At 42.9% G+C, this 22,364-nt stretch overlaps 1 protein-coding gene across 18 annotated transcripts in view; it reads right to left on the reverse strand.

Annotated features, from left to right (window-relative positions):
- The window catches only part of LOC119483942 (muscleblind-like protein 2a), a 54,520-nt gene that overhangs the window by 10,535 nt on the left and 21,621 nt on the right, over positions 1–22,364 (reverse strand). For 14 of the 18 annotated variants that reach the window (XR_005205857.1, XR_005205861.1, XR_005205864.1 and 11 more), the window contains exons 3-7: positions 8,681–8,845; positions 7,719–7,922; positions 5,624–5,884; positions 2,179–2,232; positions 1,678–1,822 (exon numbers count right to left, since the gene is read on the reverse strand). Coding sequence is in view for 6 of the 18 variants with exons in the window: in XM_037762456.1 (XP_037618384.1) it covers positions 1,678–1,822; positions 2,179–2,232; positions 5,624–5,884; positions 7,719–7,922; positions 8,681–8,845 (829 nt within the window). In the remaining 12 variants the exon portion in view is untranslated. The remainder of the gene's footprint in view (positions 1–1,677; positions 1,823–2,178; positions 2,233–5,623; positions 5,885–7,718; positions 7,923–8,680; positions 8,846–22,364) is intronic. The other 4 variants (XR_005205865.1, XR_005205866.1, XR_005205863.1 and 1 more) reach the window with 2 other exon arrangements.

A 22,364-nucleotide genomic window follows, 5' to 3' on the forward strand; every position in this document is an offset into this window, starting at 1 on the left:
ATTTAGCCATGACATTGAAAATCTTTTAAACTCCAGCACAACAAACTGCCCAGCTGGCACTCGCGTTTCCACCATGGATTTATATTATACTATTCCACCGTTTTCCACCAATTTTGACAGACTTGTACTCTATTTGAGTATTTCCTTTTTCTGCTACTTTATACTTCTACTCCACTACATCTCAGAGGCAAATATTGTACTTTTGTTATTTGACACTTATAGTTACTAGTTACTTTTTGCATTTTAAAAAACATATGATATGCCTATATGATGCAGTACTGTACTACTAATAAACTCTTTAGCATACAAAGTAGATATCTGAAATTTGTGAGCATTAAAATGCTCTTATGTTTATGTGTTTGTGATAAAAACAGAATAATATAACCTTTTTAAAGGTAAAATAAGTAATTCAGGACTTTTACTTGTAATGGAGTATTTTTAGACGACTTTTATTTCAGTAAATTATGCTTCTTCCACCGCTGTCTCACGGCAGCACATCACCTCGCCAGGGTGTCAGAACCTGACTTCTCCTTGAGCGAGACTCTTTCCATAATGTTGTCAGACACTTAAAATAACAATCAGAGCCTGTCGTGGCAAAAACAAGCACTTTTAGTGGACGTAAATGACGGTGCCAGCTTGCCCCAACGGTGCCGTATTACAGTCCATGAGCAGCTGCCGTCTACAGCGCTCTCCTATTGGTAAGATAGGAACAAAAACGTGGGAAAATAGGGTTGAAAGATAACAAAGTTACCCTTTAAATAGCTGTAACTAGTATATTTACATGTATAACAATTTGAGGAAAAATAATGAATCTAAATGAGTAATTTCTAGAAAAAGAGGGAGAAGACTAAATAATAGAGAGAATTAAACTTAAGAGGTGACAAAGCAGCATCATGCAGAGTCAGTACAATGATGTGCACGGGCTTCCATCCAGATCAAATGAAGATGGGCAGGGTTTACTGCAACAGATGCGTGTCCATCACTAAAATATCACAGTTAAACGTCAAATATCTGGTTCCTGCTGTTGTTATCTAAACCCCACCCATCTGTAGAAACATGATTTTTCAAACAGGACTTTAACCCAGGGCTACACCCACGTATGGATACAGACGGAGTAGGGGGGGGGATGAGGGGCCGTCAGGCGTCTAGCACCGCAGGGAAACAAAAAAAGAGCAGGTAAAGAGAAGAGCGAGGGATGACTCAGAGTGGCTACAGGCTGCCGTATTAGCTGCAGCTAACTCATTTAAAGGGCGGCCTTAGGGGGCTTAAAGCCATCTATGAGTCGAGGTGCATTTTGTTTGGAGGGGAAACAACTGCTCTTTTGTAGGTTTGGGCGTTACAGTATGAGAGAGAGAGGGGTGTATCATATTCAACTATCTTTTATTGCTCTGATCAAAGCCTGCATTGCCCTTCAACCTGGCAGCAATTACGTGTTATAGTGGCAGATCAAAGTTTAGGGAATGGCGCTGCGAATAGCTGTAACATTAGCACACGCCATCGCAGCAGGGCTACTTCTGTGGTGAACCCTTTCAAAAGAAAATAGAAGACGTAACTGATCGTGAGAGGTGTTCTTGCAAAAAAAATAGGTTAGCCGAGCACATTCGGTGAGTGTGTGTTTGCATGCTCCGCATATAAATTCTACGAGTGCTCCTGTGTGCATCGATCGGGAGCTCTTACCTGTGGGAAAGAAAGCGGGCTGCTGGAGCTGTGCGTTGGCCAGCGCCTGCTGGTAGTGCAACATACTGGGGTTGAACAGGGAGCCGTTGCACTTCTCGAGCGCTTGTCTCTTTGGTAGCGGCTGGAGGACGCCGTGGGGGAACGCCTGTCCGCCGGAAAACACACACAAACACACAAACAGTAGATTTGATCCGTATACTTCAACTTAAAGTGATATTTGTAAATGTGTTATTTGTCTATGCACAGCACAACAAGGCAAAAATGGAAACTTGCTGTAACTATCACAAGGACAATGAGAAACTACACCATAGCAACAACACATTAAAGAAAAAATTAACATTACGTTGTAGTTCAATAAATGTACAGTACAATCTAGAATCAATATTTTATACTTTTTAAGTGTTTCACAAAAAACAAAAGAGCCAACTTAAATTGTTGTGAGTGGCTACAGTACAATTAAAGAAAGCTACATGCAAAGCAAAAGGTGAAAGGTCAAAGTACCAGGTCTACAGTTGCCTCGAGGGGTCGCTTCATTGCTTTGGCAGTCGACTGAGTCTTTAATTAGCAGGCAGCGAGCACATGATGGCAGTGGGCCAATGGGATTCAAGCGTATTAACATACAGGTAACAGCAAGCAGAGGTGCGTCATGGGGGACAGCATTGCATTGTGGATAGGTGAGAAGGAAAAAAAAACAAAAAACAAAAATAATCTGAATGCAAGTATACCACATACAAAACAATAGGCATGCACATAAACAAAAAACTGTTTTGTTTACTTTGAAACATTGCTACTTTTTTTTTTTTTTTTTGGAATTAGTACAAAAGCAACAAAAAGCATCTACATTAACTTTTGGTTAAAAAAAAAGAGCAAAGATACTATGATGTATTTCAACACTACTGGGAAAGCATTTAGTAGTAACGTCAACTGTTTTTCTGAACAAGTAAATCAACTTTTTTGCAGTAAAACACAACAGGTTCCTACACACAAAGTAATTACAGTGCTCCTGGAGGTGGTTTTTGGGCCTAAAACACCCAGGTTGGGTCAAAGCCCCTCAAGTGATTGAACTCTGCCCTCACAACTGGCAGCGAGAATTGAACACATTTGTGTAGGCAGGTTTTAAACTACAGATTAACTAGAGGCTGTTGAAACGCTGCTATAATCAGTAGCGCTAACATGAAGTAGCTTAACGATCACATCTTTCTCTGTAGTGGTGTCGATTCACGTCTGAAATAAGTGAAAAATACTCGCGTGTAGGCTTGTTAGTGTGATCAACGGGGAGGTGACACGATGTGGTTCAATCACAGAATGTGGAGCTCTGTTTATTCAGATCTTAAAACTAAGAAGAGTTTACAAATCTAACCTGTTTTAGTTCAGCTTTTGCTAATTTATTAAAAAAAAACTTTACATTTGATGTCACTGCTGAGAGGGAGAAAAAAAAAAGATGACATGGATGTGATGAGCACAGCGGGTTAAAGGGGGGTCCATGCACAGGCCTCTTGCTTCATGTATGTGGATTTTCTAGTATGTAACAATAGATATCGACAAGGCATTGCTGATGCGCTGTTAGTCCAAATGGATAGATGGTCTATTAAAGTGACATGAAAAGCAAGGATGTCTGACTTGGCGATGAGGGAGGAGGTTACAGCGTGGCAAAGCAACACATAATGTGGCACAGTTAAAAACAACATGATCTGCTTACTGTAACTGCATCAGTTAGTGTGTAACCTTATCTACTATTTGCTTTTTTAAAAAACAAAAAGAAGTGAATTATGGGTAATGATATTAGCTATTTGCAGCAGTGCAGTAATACAGGTTTTATGGGGGTCTCTGCTTCAATAAAAGCGCTTCAGCTTAGGCTGAGGGCTAAAAAGAAAATTGGATTAAAGGTGCTGACTAAACAAGTCATTGTCCTAAGTTTGACCCGGCTCACCTCTAGCGCGGCTTGTAACTGCTCGTGGTAAATTGGGTCATAAAGTTGATAAACAGGGGCCGTATGACGGGTATGAAGCGTAGATCGTAAAGAGGAAGATAAGCTGAATGTTGTTGTTTGACGTCGTTGAGAAACCAGCGCTGACGGGTCAGGTTATAGCGTCTCCGGCTCTCTTTTATTTATGCATGTTTCAATTCCTTATTTCCTGCTACAAAAACTAACCTGAGCTCGCGGTCGACTTTATCGTCCACACTTATGGAGGAAGGACAAAAGAGAGCAAGCAGCGATGGAGCACAGCCAATGAGAGAGAGAGGTATGTGCAACGCGTAAAGCATGCCCATGCCATGGAGGGGGGAAGTCAGTCAGCACAGTGGCGCAGTACAAGGTGTGCGAGTGCAGCAGCCAAAAAGGACCATTCAGAAGAAGCCACTGGGGGAGGGAGGGGCACAGCCAAGACACACTTCTGCCAAACCCTTCCCTTGCTGTCTGCCTGCGTTTACATCCATCTGTCTGTCTCTTCCTCAGCCTGTTTGGGGGGGATTTTTACAACTAAAGGCAGAAACCCCCACCCTACCCGTGAGGCTACATCCTCATCCATCCCCGATTCAATTTACACTGATCTGCAGAGAGCCGCACTTATCATTGAGAGCAGGGGGGGAGGAGGGTGGGATGGTGTGGGTGAGCCAGCACATTGTCTCTGTATGAACCAAGGGCATTGGAAAATAAAAAGCGGACTGCGGTGAGATAATAACAGATTGTTCTTGCGGCATTATACTGATGCGTTTTAGGTCTCACTAAACCCTGTTTATTGTATACAACGGCCTCACTTTGGGACGACTATTGTTTAGTGAATTGCACACTGGAGTCCACTAGAATGAACCAGCAGAGGTGGGTATGTTTTATACAGTAATAAAGCAGCGCTCCACATTTTATGTTACTGTGGGTGTCGTCATCGACAGACTGTGTTTACATATCGTGTAAGCCAAGGTGATTATGTGATAACGTCACGTGTATTCAGTGAGTATGTGTGGTTACGTGTTTTTTTAATTGGTGCAAAATTTCTCAAAAGAGATCACTGAATAGTACTGTATATATTGTGTTTACTTGCTCTTCCACAACCATAAAACCTCCAATAACAACTTGTTTATTTGAAAGGCTAAGCTCTCATTGGAAAGTTCAAGGTAAACTGTATATAGGTGCTGTAAAATAGCCTTATTGTCCCATCCAGACCTTACAAGCTCTTGCTCTATAAGTACTCTAAACAAACCTTGGGATGTGTGTTTGTTTATTACAAGGACAAGTATATGGAAGACAGAACCGGCCAAAAAAAAAATAACTCAATAAATAAATGACTCGATAAATAAATAAATATATATGTTATTAAATGTAGCAAAAATAATATCAAAAGTGTAATTGATCAAATGTGACATAAATTGATATTTTTGTTTTATTTTCTTCTTTATTGATTTATCTTCGTAATAATTCCTTTATTTATTTACTATTCAGTTTTTTTATTTTGTATTAATTTTTTAATTAATTAATTAATTTTTACATTTTTTATTTATTTTAGCATTTATTTTTTATTAATTTATTAATTTAAGCATTTTCTATTTATTTATTTTAGCATTTATTTTGTATTAATTTACTTATTTTAGCATTAATTTCTTATTAATTCATTTATTTTTGCATTTATTTCTTATTTATTTATTTTATATTATTTTTAAATGTATGTATTTATTTATTTCTGCATGATTTTCCCTTTGCATTTCAGCCCTTAATTATTTCCCCAAATTATTAATTTCTGTTTTCTTCTCTTTACACATTTATTTTTACATTTCTTTATGCATATCTGCTTCGTTATGCAAATGAGGGGGCTGTCTCTCAATGTCATGATGGGGTCGGGTTATTTATTGATTTATTTTTAGATTTTTACAGGTTCCATCCTCCATACAAGTATGTGTGTGTGTGTTTCCTGCTCTACAACTGTGTAGGTAGGCTGTTGCGCAGTGCTCTCACCATGGCTGCAGCCGTGGCGGCGGCTTGCGCGGCCACAGCCGTCTGGTTGGCCTGGTGTTGGGCGGCCTTGATCTTGGCCTGCAGGTGGGCCGGAGGGTGGAAGTACTTGCACTTCTCGCGGGAGCAGCGGCTCTTGATGTAGTCCATGCAGACGGTGACCGTGTTGTCGCTGGTGTCGATCATGGGGCTGTCGCTCGGGTGGGCGAAGCGGCAGTCGGTCTCGCCGCGGGCGCAGTTGCCCCGCTGGAACTCGCGGCACACCTGGGAGCGGGAGAGGCAGGCGAACGGACAAACACACAGACGGATACACAGACACACAGAGAAGAGAAAACAAAGAAACACACACAGAGACATACAAACCGTGAGCTTTGAGAACATGTCAGGGAACAAAACAGCATAATATTCATTGCACTGGCTGCATCCAATTCAATTTATTTCTTGTCATCCTCTTACTGTAGTGCATGATCAACCAACTAGCACAGCAACTCAGGCAGCCATCAAAATCTTGATGACGATATTACATTTTTTGAAAGTATCTGACATTCACATTTTGGTGTGTGACTGTTTTGAAAATGAGAATCTTGATAAATACTGCACGGTAGGGCCAACAAGCCTTAAAGGGATAGTTCGGATGATTTGAAGTGGGGTTGTATGAGGTACTTATCCATGAGTTACCGCACAGAAAATCAAATATAGGATGTGTTGCACACAGAATCTTAAGGTTTTACTTTATTCTGCTGTACCAGACTTTAAAAAAATCACACCCACCTTTTTTTTAAATACAGACAATAAATTAGTTTTGGACTTGGTGTGAAAAAGCTCTCAACACCATGTAACTAAAGTGCAAAGTGTGCCAAACCCAAATGACTGTGGAGTCACTGAACCAGTCGGTGTTCAACCGTTCAGAGGCTTGGGCTTAATCACACGGGGATCTGCTTTTGACTCGCACTCAGGGACTGAGTACACACACACAAAAACACTGGCGTGCGCACACACATACGTGTGCACACACATGCCGGTCTTGCGTGGGCGTGTATGCGTGTCTCACAGGGATACTGTTTCATTAGAGCCAACTTCATTCAGTTGCTAAGTGATAGCACTCCCGGAGAAAAACACATACAGGCACACACCTACGCATCACCTCCAGGTCTTAGGGAGATTATTGTTTATCTTTAAAAATGAAGTGGGAAAAAAAAAAAACACTCTCCTCAATCAGCGAGCTATTCTCATTCAGTGTTGTTTGCCAGGGGGCAGATGGAGGTTGTTGTAATTGTCCCAGTCTAACCGTGGCTGTCTAGCAAGTACCAGTTTGTGTTGAGCGATTTCCAATTTAAATTACTGTAATCTCACACTATCTCTTTTATATTTTGCGTCAGGTTTCTGAGCCTTAAATTAATTCTTTAAGGGGTAACACAATCAGATGTTCCTTAAGTGATGCTCAAGGATACTGCAGAAGGAGAAAGGAGGCTGATAGTGTTGTTTAGATGATATCTTGAGTGCCTTTAGTTCAAATTGAACGAATACTACAGCTACACACTAAACTTGGTGGCATAATCAGCTACTGCAGTTACACATTTCACCTATTTTTTTGTGAGATTGTCTTATTTTACTGCAGTGAAAGATGCAGACTTCTTCCGAGAATTAATTGCTTATTTCGTTTTATTCAAAGGCGACTTCAAAATGTATTTATTGAAGTCATGAATTACTTATGAAACAGAAACCTTGCTTATTCTTTCAGGTCCTCGTCACGAGCAATTTATACAACAAGTAGTTGAAAAGTTCATTCAAAGGTTAAAGATGTGCGTATGTGTATTTTATTTGTTGCTATGCCAACTCCTGTGGTAACCATGGAGAGAGGTAGTGTTTTATAGTGTTTTTTTCTCTGATATTCACAACACGGTAGGAGGAAAATCTTGTCAGATGTTACACATGTATCAAAACCATGCAGCTATAAATGATGCTCATTAGCGCCACGTATCTTGTTCACACCCGTAAACACAGTAAGGTGATACCGTAATTATACTTCACCACGTCAAAGACGACATTAGGTATGTGTGTGTGAGAGAGAGAGACAGGCTGTGATTGGGTGGGTCACCTCCAGCTTGTCGGTACGCAGCAGTTTCTGGTTGGAGGAGTTGCCGGAGTTGACGGAGATGGGCGGGCTGCCGGGGACGATGCAGGGGGAGTTGGGCAGGATGTCGGTGGGCACCAGGCCCATGCTGTGGGACATGGGGGTCAGGTAGGGTGCGTAGCTCAGGCCTGCGGTGGAGCCCAGGCCCTGGCACGTTGGAAACGTCTGCTGGAGAAAGCGAGAGACCAACGATTTTTTTTACATTCTTAATTAGTCAGGAACAAAAGAAATAGATGTAAAATGATGGATGTTGGGAGGGACAGTGTGGAGTGGAGGGTGAAGGGCAAAAAGAGAGGGTGCAGCGATAAAAAAGAAGTTGGAGGAAGGAGAGACAAGAGACAAATGAACGGAGGGCGCAGCTGTGCAGAGTGGTGGCTGAGAAAGATGAGAGAGGGTGTGACAGATAGAGAGAGAGCCAGGGGAACACAGAGGAATACAGAAAAAGTGGGAGAGAGAGTAGAAACAAGAGAAGAGGCTTTTTTTTTTTTTAACCTCTATGTATACCGGGAAGATTTTGCTGAGCAAGCGTGTTCTTTTTCGGCTACACCCAGCCTCGCGTCGATGCAGTTAAACACACCTGGCAGCTGCCCCAGTGCAACCACAGTCTACCGCTGACTGCAGAGCAACTCCCAGAGAGTAATTGGGGAGTTTTGTGCATTGCTCAAGGCCATCTCAATAACTATTGTGAGAACAAATGTAATAGTAAAGTATCTAATAGAATGTACTGGAACAGACGTCTCATATTTTCGCAGTGAATCATGCCCTGCTTGTCCGTTAAAGCTGGTGCCAAGACGCTAAAAGGAAATTATACTGGCGTAGCTTGAGTTCTCTTGAACTGATGTAACTTGATATGTAAATATGTTTTAACAGGAGCAAAGCCAGACTTTTTCACACAGCTATTTTCAGGCAGCGAGGCCGGCACTGACCACGGGTTGCATGGTGGTGCCGGGGATCATGAACTGCATCTGCTGAGCCAACATGGCGGCCGCCGTCTTCTGCTGGATCAGGTTGTTTCGCCCGTTGATCTCCAGCTGGGTCTTCAGGTGAGCGGGCGGGTGGAGGTATTTGCAGTTCTCTCGCGTGCAGCGGCCCTGAGCGGGGAAACAAAAAGTTGGGTGGGGGAGAGCGAGAGAGAGACAAACAAGGTCATTAGCAGTCTGAAAACTTCACATCTCTGATCAACAGAAAAGCTGTCTTTTTGATAATAAACCTGATGGTGAACAGGTTGCGTGTCTGCCTGAGGACGTGGCAGATTTGTGGGCATTGATTTTGACACAGACTCTGAAACATCAAGTGCTTGAAGGCAGCATACATATTCATACTTGGAGAGTGTGAAACATATAAAATGATAGTGGGTGTAGCAGGTAGCTCTCGGCTCTGAGGAGAAAAAATTGTTATGAAAGGCGATTGCTAGCTTGTTAACTCTGGCAGGTCTCGGTCCTGCCTGCCCCTGTGACACACTCACTAGTATTCAGAGCAGACATGGAAATGAGGAAAAGTGCTCAAAAGTTCTGATCTCGCCATCACGACGAAACCTTTCGATGCACAGGTCATCCAGTATTCTCTGTGGAAAATGCAAACGCAGGGCTGGCAGGGTCGGACTTGCAGATACCCCGGTGGATGAAGGCAATTAAACTGTCAACCCAGAGGCTAATGGCAAACACAATAATCCAATATGGATCCTCATCGCAGTGCTTATTGCGAGGAGAGAGTGGGTGGAAGAGAGGAGAGAGGTCAGGAGGGAGCGACATGGTGAAGGCAGTGGGAGAAGACGGAAAGTAAAGGTGAGGGGATGGAGCGGTGGAAAAGATGTGGGCAGAGTGGAGTGATATTAGTACAGAGAGGGGAAAGGGGAGAGAACAGGGAAAGGCCAAGAAGACAAAAGGAGACGACACGACATGGCCCGGCACGACATGGCGGAGGGAGGTGAAGCTAAATTAGAATCAGTCTAGCGCGAGGAGGTCCAAAGTAACACCCCTTAACTCCGTGACAGGAAAGAGCCGCAGCACAGTGGCCTGATTAGCTCTAATTTCCTCTCATAAGAGAATATGACAGCTCTGTCCACACGGCGGTGATGAGCTGTGTTTAATTACTCAAGTGCTGCACTCAAACACCAATTTAAGTCCTGTATCAAACATACAGAATGACAACTAGACAATATCCTGATATTTTAAGTTGTTATTAAATAGAAAGCTTGTAGTACATCGAGTCAGAACCAAAGACGGTGAAGCTGCATTTAGATAACAAGCTAAATCTACTATGCTCTCTGATGATCTTAAAGAGGACCTTTTATGCTTTTGCCTCTTTCCTTAAGTGTGTTGTATCGTTTTTTGTGCTTGTAAAAGGTCTGCAAAGTTACAAAGCCCAAAGTCCACGCCAAAGGGAGAAACACTTCTTCGCCGCTCCGTTACGTGGTGATGTCACCAAGTAACTCATTTGCATAATACCCGCCTAGTGGCTAGTTTGGCACAATCAGAGCAGACTGGGCTTTTTGGGAGGAGGGGGGGGGGGTCTTAAAGAGACAGGTATTAAAACGGGGCGTTTCAGACAGAGGGTGCTGCAGCAAAGCCGGAATGAGAATAAGTGATTTTTGAACATTAAAGCTTGTAAACATGTTCTAGTACAAACCAAAATAACAAGAATGCACTTGACAAAATAATTGTCAGTATCGCCAGCTGAGCTCTAGAAGCAGCAAATGAAAAAAAAAAAAAAAAAGAAAAATCTATAAAATAATACATTATTCTTCTACTATTCTTAGTGCAGTAAAGCACATATCTGGAACACATCCCATGGGTTGGGATGCAAACGAATAACAGCATGATATGGATTATTTCTGTTAACACAAAGGCTTCACTGGTCGTGCTGCGGGGATTTGAAGTAGCAAACTGTTCTCGTCTACACGGCCACACTTTGTTGTTCTACGTAAGGTGGGCAGAGAAGGACTTTTAATCAAGCCTGGCTCCCAGTGTAAATAACCAATAATCTTCAAGTCTCATCAAAGGAAAAAAAACTAATAAAACCTGGCTATCCTTTTCTCCCTGACAGATATTAAAGACACCCCACAGAGCATCAAACACACTACTGTTACAATGACTTTTCTTTCAACTGATTTGAAGGTGCCACAAAAGGATATTAAGTCTGTAGGCTTTTTTGTAATTTTCACATTAATAAACACACAAAGATATGAATTAAGGTGTGTGTGTGTGTGTGTGTGTGTGTGTGTGATAACAGGTTTGACATTCATAGAGAGACACCCTGGAGCAGCTCTGTAAACGATGGGAGTCACGTGTGAGACGGGACTGGCCTCCACACCCCGGTGTTAAAGCTGCACCAAATCACAGATACATCACACCTGCCCACACATATGCATACTAAAATCACACAATCACAACAACAAGCATCGCCCACACACACTGGCACAGGCACACAAACAGTTCTGCAAAGCTCTGTCCAGACCAGAGGAACAGCGCTGAAACCCCGCAACCGAAAAAACCCAGAGGTGTCAAAACTAATTGGAGCCTCATGCACCGCCACGGACACTAGCGAAAGGTGTTTGTGTGTATGTGTGTCTTGTGTATCTGCATCCACGAGAGAGAATGCGTAGGCAGGTGAAACAGTGCATGTGTGCAGGAGAAAGTGTGTGGGCGGGTGTGACTGTGTGTGTGAGTGAGAGGGGATCTGGTGCTGAAGCTGAGCTCTGGACGCCATCCCAAACTGCAGGGAAGCGCAGCATCACCACAGCGCCCCTACAGAGATCATAGACGGACACAAATAAAAGACACAACGACACACCACCACCGCAGACCCACTTTGTCACTTATGTGGACTTAGAGTGAAGCCATTACCTCCACTTTTGCTCCATATTCAGTTCATCTATAACCTGTGAGTGACACACGCTTCTCGCAATTGCTCATCATTATTCCTCCATTTAAAGTGATGAGGTAAATGGCGGTGAAGCTACTTGGGGAGAGTGTTTCAGGACGTACAGGCGCTGTCGCGCTAAGTGCAAGCCTTGGACTCGTTAAAACCTTCTCCTTTCATAGCGTCAAACTTTGTTTGAGAGCCTTTTCTCGCTGATGTATTCATGATCTACTGCAGCATTGTGCCTGGTCTTTGCATAAATTAGCTTTGGTTTGTCTTCGGTCTTCCTTTTTTGTCTAGTTTGGAGGTGGAAGAAGCAAATAAATTAAGCACCTTCGCTAAGGCTGTCACGGTAATGGAATTTCCAACGCTGTTTAAAAGCGGTGAGAGAATTCGGTGCAGCATTCATTTACTTCAACACTTTACTTATTTGCAGTAAATTGAATTAACTCAAAAGTTTATACATAGTATGTGTGGACTGATGAAGAAGACCTAGATAACAGCTCAATGTCCGTTCTACTCCTATTCTATTTCTATGGTTGTTACCAAACCCCCAGGATCAGCGCTGCATCTTTTGACATCTTGAAGCATGTTATCCAGTTTCTTGTGGTGAAATATGATCCAGGTAGTCCGGTGTATAATACCATGAAACAGAATAACCAGCTATGGAAAGTTATTACCGCAACATATCACAATCACTTTATCTTTCATCTTGATTATTGCGAGGTTAAGAGCAGTATGCCCTTCACATTACTACCTGGACTGTACACACTGCATTTTTAGACTCATTGCTGACGTCAGTGGGAACGTAGCCTTACTTTTAACATGTAAAAGTGTCACACTCTGTACATGCAGTGTTAATCACAGTGTCTTTTACTAGCTCAGGCTCCTGGAAGTCTCAGTGCCTAATAGTGAAGAGGATATGGATTTGCTATAAATACGGTTAAAGGACATGAAAATGGCTGATATCCTTTGGGGGTTGTTAAAATATTAGGTCGCACACAAAAGAGGAGATCAGTTAATTTAGAGTGGAGATATGAGGGCCAGGTAGTCCATGACTATATTCTGGGCTAATCCAGCCCTGGAAAAGACATCCAGCTGTCATCAAGTAACAATGCACACCCCCACACACATATTATGGTGCATTCATTAAACTCAGGGAGGTGTTAATTTATTGGTACTGTGCACAGCAGTTAAAAAGCGTTCACCCACGTCCCGTCGCTCTGATTAGCTCAAAGTAAGGGTGAAAATCTAACATCTGCTTTATGGCGAGAAGTCATTGTTGCTTTAATAAAACATGGTCAAGAACTGCGTAGTGATGGCTATACATAGCAATTACAGTACGTTTGTGTGAGTGATATTAATACTGATCATCAGTGCAGGGTCCGGGCTGCAGTTTGAGACGTTTCCCTGCCACGCTTGGGGATTCGAAGCACATAAGATGAGGTAAGCGTTGTCGAAAGGCAGCACTGCATCACATGTAAAAAAGAGCTCATGGTTGAAGCAGCGAGGTGGTCCACAGACATCACGATGACAGTGCTAAAAAGCAGCATGCGTGGCTGACGACAATGCCAAAACATCAGACCTTTATCATTTTGAGAGGGTGGCAGACGCACGCAAACACACAAACACCCACACAGAGAGACACACACACTGTGCCTTCTGTCTAAGCCACCCACTCGGAGCAGAGCAGAGCAGAAATCCATTCATCACGGGCATTGCCTCCGAGCAGCCGTCTATGAAAAGGATCTTTGAAAAGCACCAAGGCACCTCTGTGATTCACGCACCAGCCGCCGGTGTGTAGCCATAGCTACACGCTGAAATTATACCTTTCAGCAGGGTCGCTCACATGGCAACTCTCACTGTGGGCTGCACCGTTGCCCCCTGTGTGTATGAAATGCTTTGGGATACACTAATCGCTGCTTTGATTCAGATTGGATAATTATCTCCTTGCGTCGCAGTAGAAAACGAAGGAACAATGACGGAGAGATCAAAGATAAATTATCGGTTGTTTTCACTTGAAATAGATCTTCTGTCCAAGACACGGTGCCGCTGGCACGTTCTTCAAATCCCCCGCAGCCATCGCTAACAAGATAGCGCTTACTGTTTGCCAAGTTTTCATATAGTAGTAATATAAATTAAAATGTGCTCCATATTGGGTTGTTCCAGGGGGGAAGCGGATAAAGGCAGCTTAATTTCATAAACAGATTAGGATTACGCTCACTTCTCCCATTGAGGCTCTTTCTATTGTTTTTAGCTCTTGTAATTACTGGGCCCATTCATTATATTTGGAAATCCATTCTGGCGGAAAATGTTACTTAAAACAGGCATCTAGAGGCGTAGTATCGCAATATTGTATCGATACACAGACAGTATTAATCTTTTATTATATAAACTATTAACCAGTCATAAAGCTAGATACTGGTATCATTTGAAACAAGAAAACCTAAGGAATCGATCGGAACCAATCATGATATGTTAGCTTGTCGGGAGGGATGCTGAATAATGCTCAGGTAAAACTGGCATGGCCATTTTCAAAGGGGTCCCTTGACCTCTGACCTCAAGATATGTGAATGAAAACTCTGAGATGCAAAGAGTGAAAACTATCTTATTAGATAAAACAGATGTTGACAAACTGCATAATTAACATTTGAAAAAAAGGTAATAAATATATATCACAATATATCTTATCGCTAGGGCTGACCCGAATGCTTCGAAGCTTCAACCGTTGCCATGGTAATAGAACTCCAAATCAAATCAGCTTCGTTTTTTTACACATAAGTATTTAATAATCATGTATAAATCCTCAAATAGCCCATAAAATAAGCAATGATCCCATAACATTATTCATTATTGGTATTCTACATTAATTATTATTAGTAATTCTCAGATGGATATCGTTGTTTGTTGTGTGTAGAGGTGCATGCTTGAACAGTAGTGCGGCAGCGGCACTGTCCCGAAGCCTATTTGAACCTTATTCTGCTGTTTTTTGAATAAAAATATACATTAGTCCATTAATGTTCCATTAAATAATCAACATTTTCATAATCAATTCAACATTTTAGTAATTTATCAAGTAAAAAATACATTCCTAAACTGCTTTATCCTTGATGTCATGTGCCATCAAAAAGAAGAAGAAGATAAAAAATCCTCAGCAATCCACTGATCACGCTCCAAAGCAGACGTGGGCACACACTGTTCAGTTGACAAACCTTTAGCAGAGCGAGAGAGAAAAAACAAGGCAAACTTTCACCACAGTAAACACACTGGCATGAGAGCACACACAGAAAAAAAACCCAATCCATCCAAACCCAGTGACAGAGTGCTGAGGAGGGTACAACATTACTCCTGCCCAAACACAACATAACTATCGTGCTGCAACGCTCCAACTATGGCAACTAAGCAGACAGAAAAACACTTGGGAAAACATTCATCCTCTGACCATGTACATGACCCATTTCCTTGTACTTCTGCTCGCCTATAATAATGTGTTCAGTGTCTGGGTGTCTTTCCACTGCTGGCAGATGACATTGTAAGAATTAATATAATGTAGACACAGATGAACAAGGAGCATCTCTTGTAAGGCAGCTGAGTGCCTAATTAAGGGCTGTGATATTTCCCTTAAAGGGAGAAAAATCGGACAGAAATCAAAAGCCTTTTTACCTCATTTTCTATGATAAACACCATTTCAATTACACCAAGACAGTCAATACATTGAAACGAGCCATTATTAAACAACACCCCCTCTTGGAACTGGCCCCGAGTCGGAGAAGCATAATTTAGCGCCCCAGAATATCTCACATTTACAGGGAACACTGGCCCAAATGGTCCATTTATAACTGGCACCCCCTGACTGGGCCGAGCGCCGCCACCTTCGTCAGTGGCAGAACCCCCCCACCTCCTTCATCAGCCCGGCTGAATGGTCAGAGTGATGACTGTTGTGTGTCCGTGGGTGGCACAGACACAGAGGGCCAGTCTTCCGCCCCCTCGGCAGAATAGCGCTTCAGTTGTGGGCCCCTCCGTTCACCACTGTAACATTTGCATTTTGCCCTCAATGGGCGCTCTATCCTCGGGCCTGCTGGAGACGGAGAGTGGATGCCTATAGGCTGCAGTAAATGTCCTCGTAAAGGCGACGCTGGGTTACATCCTCGTGGTCCCAATTGCCCTTAGTAAAGAAGCAAGTGCCCTGATGGTGCTCATCCAAGATGGATACACTCAAAATGAGTTTTTCTTTCCCACATCAACACTTCAAATCGGTTAATTACGAATCTGGGATGTGTGTGTGCATGTGTTTCTCCATATAGCCCCTTTTTTTTCCCCCAGAGAAGCTGGGTAAGCTTTACATATCCTCGTGATGTCTTTCTGATGCTAGCACAGCGCTCGGTGACGCGATCAATGGCGGTGCGACTGGCGGTATTGGCAGTCCAGACAAACCAATCAGGGAGGAGGATAATGGGAAAAGATGTAGGATCAGCAGAAGAGAGGCTACTTGTGACGGACAGGCACCATCGAGGCACTCCAAAAAGGACAGACTTACAGTAAAATACCCACATACTGTGGTCAGGTCTTGTTTATAGTGATTTGACTGGTGTATTTTTGGATGGTTGCACCCTACAAAGAAACCAGCAAAGTCTTCTTCCCCCCCTGTTCATTCGATTGTCCTTCTCAGCGCGAGAGGAGGAGGACCGCTGTGAGAAACTGACACTAATTTTTCTGACATGAAGCCTGCGATATGTGTAATCCCCTTAGAGCATAAACGAAGAACCTGTTGTATCCCCGCTGACCAGAGAAGGCGGGGGGGTGGACAGGCTCTCTCTGTCTCTGTCCTTGTCTCTAAGCGTTCCCTCATACCTCTTTTCTTTTCTTGTCCTCGCAGCGCAGCGTTTACATCCTTTAATGCTATGTCATTTGCATTGTTGAGGAAATACGCGTGGCTCATGCTCATCCTTTCGTCTGGGAGTGTTTGTTTACAGGCGTTCATATTTGTGGCTATAAATATCCAAATAAGAGCATTTCTTGGCTTGCAACAACTACTTCCTGGAACCGATCCTGGAATGATCGGTTCTAGGAAGTTATGCCTCACCGCCACATTTAGACGATGAAACCAGGGTCTGAAATTAACTTTTTTTCACTGCCTGCCACTGTGGCAGGCAAGTATTTTTTTTTGTCAGCCACTCAGAAATTGTATCTGCCACTTTTGATATCTCTGCGCTAAATGAAAGAATAACATTTTAGATCTGGTGTCATTCATTGTTCGATATATTTTACACAATAAACATCATATGCATGGTAAATTACAGTGGGAGGGTACTGTACACAGTACTATATGGTACTTTGTTGTTGTCATCTGCAGTGGTTATATGCATAAAACACACAATTCAAATGATTATGATTATTTACATATTTGCTATCTAATATACGGTATATCTTGGCATTAGTAGTTCTAATTATGTGTTATAAGCTGCTTAGAGCTAGTGGTAGGAAGATAAACAGGTCATAACTCCCTCTCTAATATCTCTTTATATTGCTGTGAAAACATCGCCTTCAAACAACTGGATTTATTCAGGTTTCTCGCCAAAAAATGACATTTTCCGAGATTACATTTGAACACCTCATGATAATGTTGTAATGCTGCCGATTTCAACAGATTTCTTTCTCTCCGCCACGGCTCCGGTTCCAAACAATCATGAAAACATGATACAGCGTGGGTATGCATCATTGTGCATGCGTAACTGTTGAAAAGCATCAATACAGAGGAGGAATCGGACAACTAGGTACCGGTTCTCAACGGGACCTGATTCTCTATTCCCATGCGTAGCGTTTTCCCTGCCTGCCAACAATTTACGGATGGCGGGTGCTAATTTCAGACCCTGGATGAAACATACAACTTGGCTTTTCCAATTTCGACCCCCTCTTTGCTTTCTCTCTCTGTCAGCCTTCTTCTAAAGGCAATGAGAAAAACAGTTGTTCTTGTTTTCTCAGTTTGCTCCGAAAGAGTCTCTTTTCCAGGGGGCACTGACCGCTGGTTGTGGGTCAGCCGATAACAGCTCACAAGGAAACCACTTTTATAAGAGCCCCTAGCTATAAGACACCAACAGGACAGTGCTCAGAAAGGCTGCAAAAAAAAAGAAGCAGAGCCAGTGATCCTAGCGGCCGGTAAAGTAGCGAGGCGCTGGATGCACATGGACAGGGCTTCCCTTCATCCTCAAACACAGCTCCCTCTTAAGGATCCTGTTTTGTTTTTGGGGGGCTCTAATGGATCCGTTTGGACTAATGGATCTGTTTGAAGCCGTGAGGCTCCAGGACACCGGGAAACACTGAAAATCCATTATGAAATGATAGCTGAAGGCTTTTTGCTTGCATTTGGGCTGGTAATGGAGAATGTGAATCAATAGTAAACAGTGGGTAAGAACATTTAAATGTAAAACTATAGAGTTAAAACTCAGCTGATTATATCGTGATCAGGCCTGGCTAGTAGACTGCAGTACAATTAGTGATAATGGGAGTGAATGCAAACAAGAAAACACCCTTATAGCAAAGGACAGAGACCGGGTTATTTAGAAACAATAGCCACACACATACACGTATAAGACTGTGTTGCCTCAGCAGTAATTAAGTGCCTTTGTTTCGCCAGCTGTAATCCCACAGATGAGGGAGTAGTACTGCTGCTGACGCGCCTGAGATTACCCGAAGAGGGAGAGAGCTTGGAAGAGATGCACAGACAGGGGATAAAGGTATAAAACTCCCACCTCCATGTGAGATGTCTGTGTCCACACGCAAGGATCTTAAGCAACTGAATGAGTCCCTTTAGCTTGCTTCAACTACAATCAGTCTTTCCTCACATTGTTTCTGTGTAAATCACTGCAGTAATGTCTCGGAATAGTTGCGCGAGTGTTGTGCATCAGCTGAAAAATCACATGCTTGTGTTGATGCAGCACTGCAGCTAGTGATCAGTGAGCTCAAACTGCAGCTCAGGCGGTTCCAGGAGATGTGAAAGTGATACTATCTGTAAATGTTACACTGAGGTCATGATTGGAGCACATGGCTGATTGCATGTGAAAGAAAAGAAAGATGTCAGGAGGAGATGTATTCTTCTTTACAACGGCCTCAATCAAAAGATATTGAAAAGTCCACTGCAATCAATTGAGAAGGCGCTCTAAAAAGTGTTCATTTCTCTTTATTAAGCTCTGAGGTGATTTTCTGTACTAGTTTGTATAGACTATATTCCTTTAAGAGCTGGGACATCTGTCATAAAGGAGCTTTTTTGTCACTGTTCTAACTGTTCCTCTTGGAGGTGTTGGCCAAAGTGTGGCTGCAGCAGTGGCACCATTGCGAGGGCACCTGCAGAGTCCAGGTCCCTGCTGCTAATCCAGCTGGAGGCTGAAGGCCCTGCTTCAGTTAATCTGATCATCTGTGACCTGCTGAGACATGAAACCCACCCTCTAGAGCTCCTCTAATCTGCACACACACATAAACACACACACAGGGACACGCATATAGGGCATGTAGCTGACGGGTAGGCACATAATCACGCCAGCATGTGCTCCCTTATATGTATACATATAGAGCACATCTGAAGTGAACTCTCCCACAAATACACACCCAAAAGAACAGCTCTGACAATGCCACCTCTCAGTCTGCTGAGAGGTGAGTCACAGCTAATAGACTGAGGCATTAGCCTGCTTTACAAGCTGTCATTTCCCTATGCTGCGAAGATGGATCTCGTCAGCTCTGCAGCGATTTGACAGCACGGGAACTTCAGCAAGCCGAGCTAGACGAAGATTTCATAGAAATAGGTTATACGATGTTGATGCCCTAGTTCGAGAAGAACTGTGCCACAGCCCCAAGAGGAAACCAGCCAGTAGGCCTTAATTTTCCTAATTTTACATTTGTTAACAGATACCTCAATTTCAATCACTCCCTAGCGATCAAAGCCGTCTCCACAGCATTCTAAGAATAACCCACTACAAACGCTAATGAGAGAAATTAAACAAACAATGCGAGCAAAGTAAAAAAATGGCTAGCCTACATCTTTCTTTCCTCCGCTGACACTATCGACCGCATGTCAGAGCGTGTTGAGGAGTTGTGTAAATCCATAAAACAGATAAAGGGGGATAATGAGATGGAAGGGAGAGAGCAGATCTATTCATCAAAGCCTCTTTCCAACACACTCAGCAGATAGGGGGCAGAAATGTTGTATGGCTGCTTACTCTTACAGTTTGGAGATTAAAGCTTTGGTTGCTTGCTGACAAAAAAAAAGTTGAGAGGTACAGTATAGGGTTATAATTCAAACTACAGAGGAACTGGAGAGCCCAGTTACACTCTAGTATTCCTGTTATGAATCTCATCTCGTCTTTGAGCATATTTGGGATTTTCACAGCCCTGTATACATCACGAGAGAAGTCAATGAGAAACAAAAACAAGTTATCTATATGTAGGGATGGGTACCGGAACCCAGTATTAAATGGGCATTGGTGCTAAATTATTAAAGACCGGAGTATTGTAAGCACAGATGAAGTGAAGATAATTAAGCCAACTATGCTCGTTACTGTAAGTAAGTAGGGATGGACCGATTTGACTTTTTCAGTCCCGATACCGATATCTGGGCTTTGGGTATCGCCTGATACTGAGTACCGATCCAATACCAGTGTTTAAATAATAAGCTGTATGCTATATGTGTGGAAGTATTCTTTTATGTGTAAGGAAACATCCGGCTTGACTTAAACACTTCTTTTCTAACTTTGTAAAACAAAACCTTGGCTAGCTCGGCCAATAGTGAATTGTTACAAACAAGCTATAACAACAAAAGCTGTCTGTATGTAGTCTAACTGTTTACTTAATATTTAAAATATAAATCAATTCTAATACTGTTCTGAATTTATTCTTTTGTTAAATAATATGTTAAAAAGCAATTGTTTAGTAATGAAAAAGAACCAATAATGCTGGGTACACACTACACGAGAATCAAGCCGATTTGGACCCCGATTCCCGCCTCCCGACAATCATCAGCAAAGCCCTGTTTTTAAATGGTTCTAAAGATCATCTTTACAGAAATTCCTGTGGTGGGAGGTATGTTAAGAGTGTTTTTTACAACCCCCGATCGGCTCAGAAGTCCATCCTGGCTTCATTGATCGGATATCCTGCTGTGTGTGGGGAACCCCGAGGACAGCCGATGACGCAGTCACGTGGGAAAGAACGATAGCCAATTTGAGAACCAAGCTGACTGAAAAAGGAAGGACAACAACCGCCAATGTTCTTGTAATGCAAGAACTAATGCAAAACGTGAAGCATAAAGTAGTATTAAGATGGACCTCAGAAATGGGGGACCAACTTGTTGATTTGTGGCAACAACACAAGTGTTTATTTAACGTGTCTCCATGACTTCATCAATCCATCCTTCATGAATTTTCAGTACAAAAACTAACATCACTAATTCTTCCTGCCTGTAGTCCACCATGTTCGTTTACACTAAAAGTCATGGAATCTGCTAGTGTGTGGTGTGCTGTTTTGGCCAAATTGTTGCTCACCACACACTATAGGAACAAAACTGTTAAATTTAACATAACATGTCGATACCCATCTCTATTTATAAGTCACAGTATGCTGGTTACAAACCAAGATATGATCAACCAGACACTGTAAAAACCTTGTGATAAATAGGAAACCACAAACGCACAAATGTCTTGTGCAATTTTACGGTTGCTATCTGCAACCAAAGGGGAATTAAGGCGCAGCATCGCCAGGATTGGCATGTTGTTTGTTGGTTGTGGTGATGAGGCCGCTGAGGATGCTCTCTCTCTCTCCCGTGGGCCGAGGAGACTCGAAGCCCATGTGGAGATGATGAAAACAGCCCTCGTAAAGGCTGAGAGGTACAGAGGGCTCAATGAGTGTTTATACTTGGTTAGAGTAATAAGTGCCCTTTGGTCAAAGAGATGAGATCAATAAACCAGGGTACAGTGACTCAAAAGCTGCAGGGTGGATCTTAAAAATCGTCGGACGCAGGTAAACATATTGATCTCACTTTTCACTCATGTCATCGCCCTGCTCTTTTTCCTGTTTTCTCTAAGGTGAGCCTCGACTCTGCGGGGTGAATGAGTCAAAATGAGACAGAATGGGATTAGAGAGTAGTTTTCAGAGGCAACATCTGTTTGTTTATCATCCATGAAATGACGTTTTTGGTATAAAGAAGAATAAATTGCCACCAGTGTCGTGTGTGCGATCATTAAACCCAACGCTCGTCCTATCATGGATGTTCTAATGGTTTGCAACAAGCAAATGTGATGCCAATTTTCGCCCCCCCACCGGTGCCACTTCTCCTCCCCTCTCATCCTCACTCATTCCCTCACCCACCATGGGTCCGCCCTACTCTGTGACTGTTGCGCGCTGCCAATTAGTGTCCCCCACCTGTCGCCGCGGGTCACTGGTGCAGGCATCTGCTGGGTGTGAAATTGGCCATCTCACTTTCGTCCATGAACTTTGCGTGGCATCCCCGTGTCGGCCCAAATACACACACACACAAACACACACACAGGCACAGATATGCTGACATGACCTAAGGTTGACCTTTATGGTATGGCCACCCTGTGTGGTAGGGGCAAAGGGAGAAGGGTGTGATACAAATAATACCTCTGGCTTGGCCTGGCTATTCAAAAACAATCCCTACTAAGAATAGGACACATTACCATGCATGTTTTGGGGCATCAAAAGATATTGAAAAGCTTTGACAGTGATCTCTGCAGTGACATCACC

The sequence above is a fragment of the Sebastes umbrosus genome, chromosome 24 (genome assembly GCF_015220745.1).
Source record: "Sebastes umbrosus isolate fSebUmb1 chromosome 24, fSebUmb1.pri, whole genome shotgun sequence".
NCBI lineage: Eukaryota > Metazoa > Chordata > Actinopteri > Perciformes > Sebastidae > Sebastes > Sebastes umbrosus.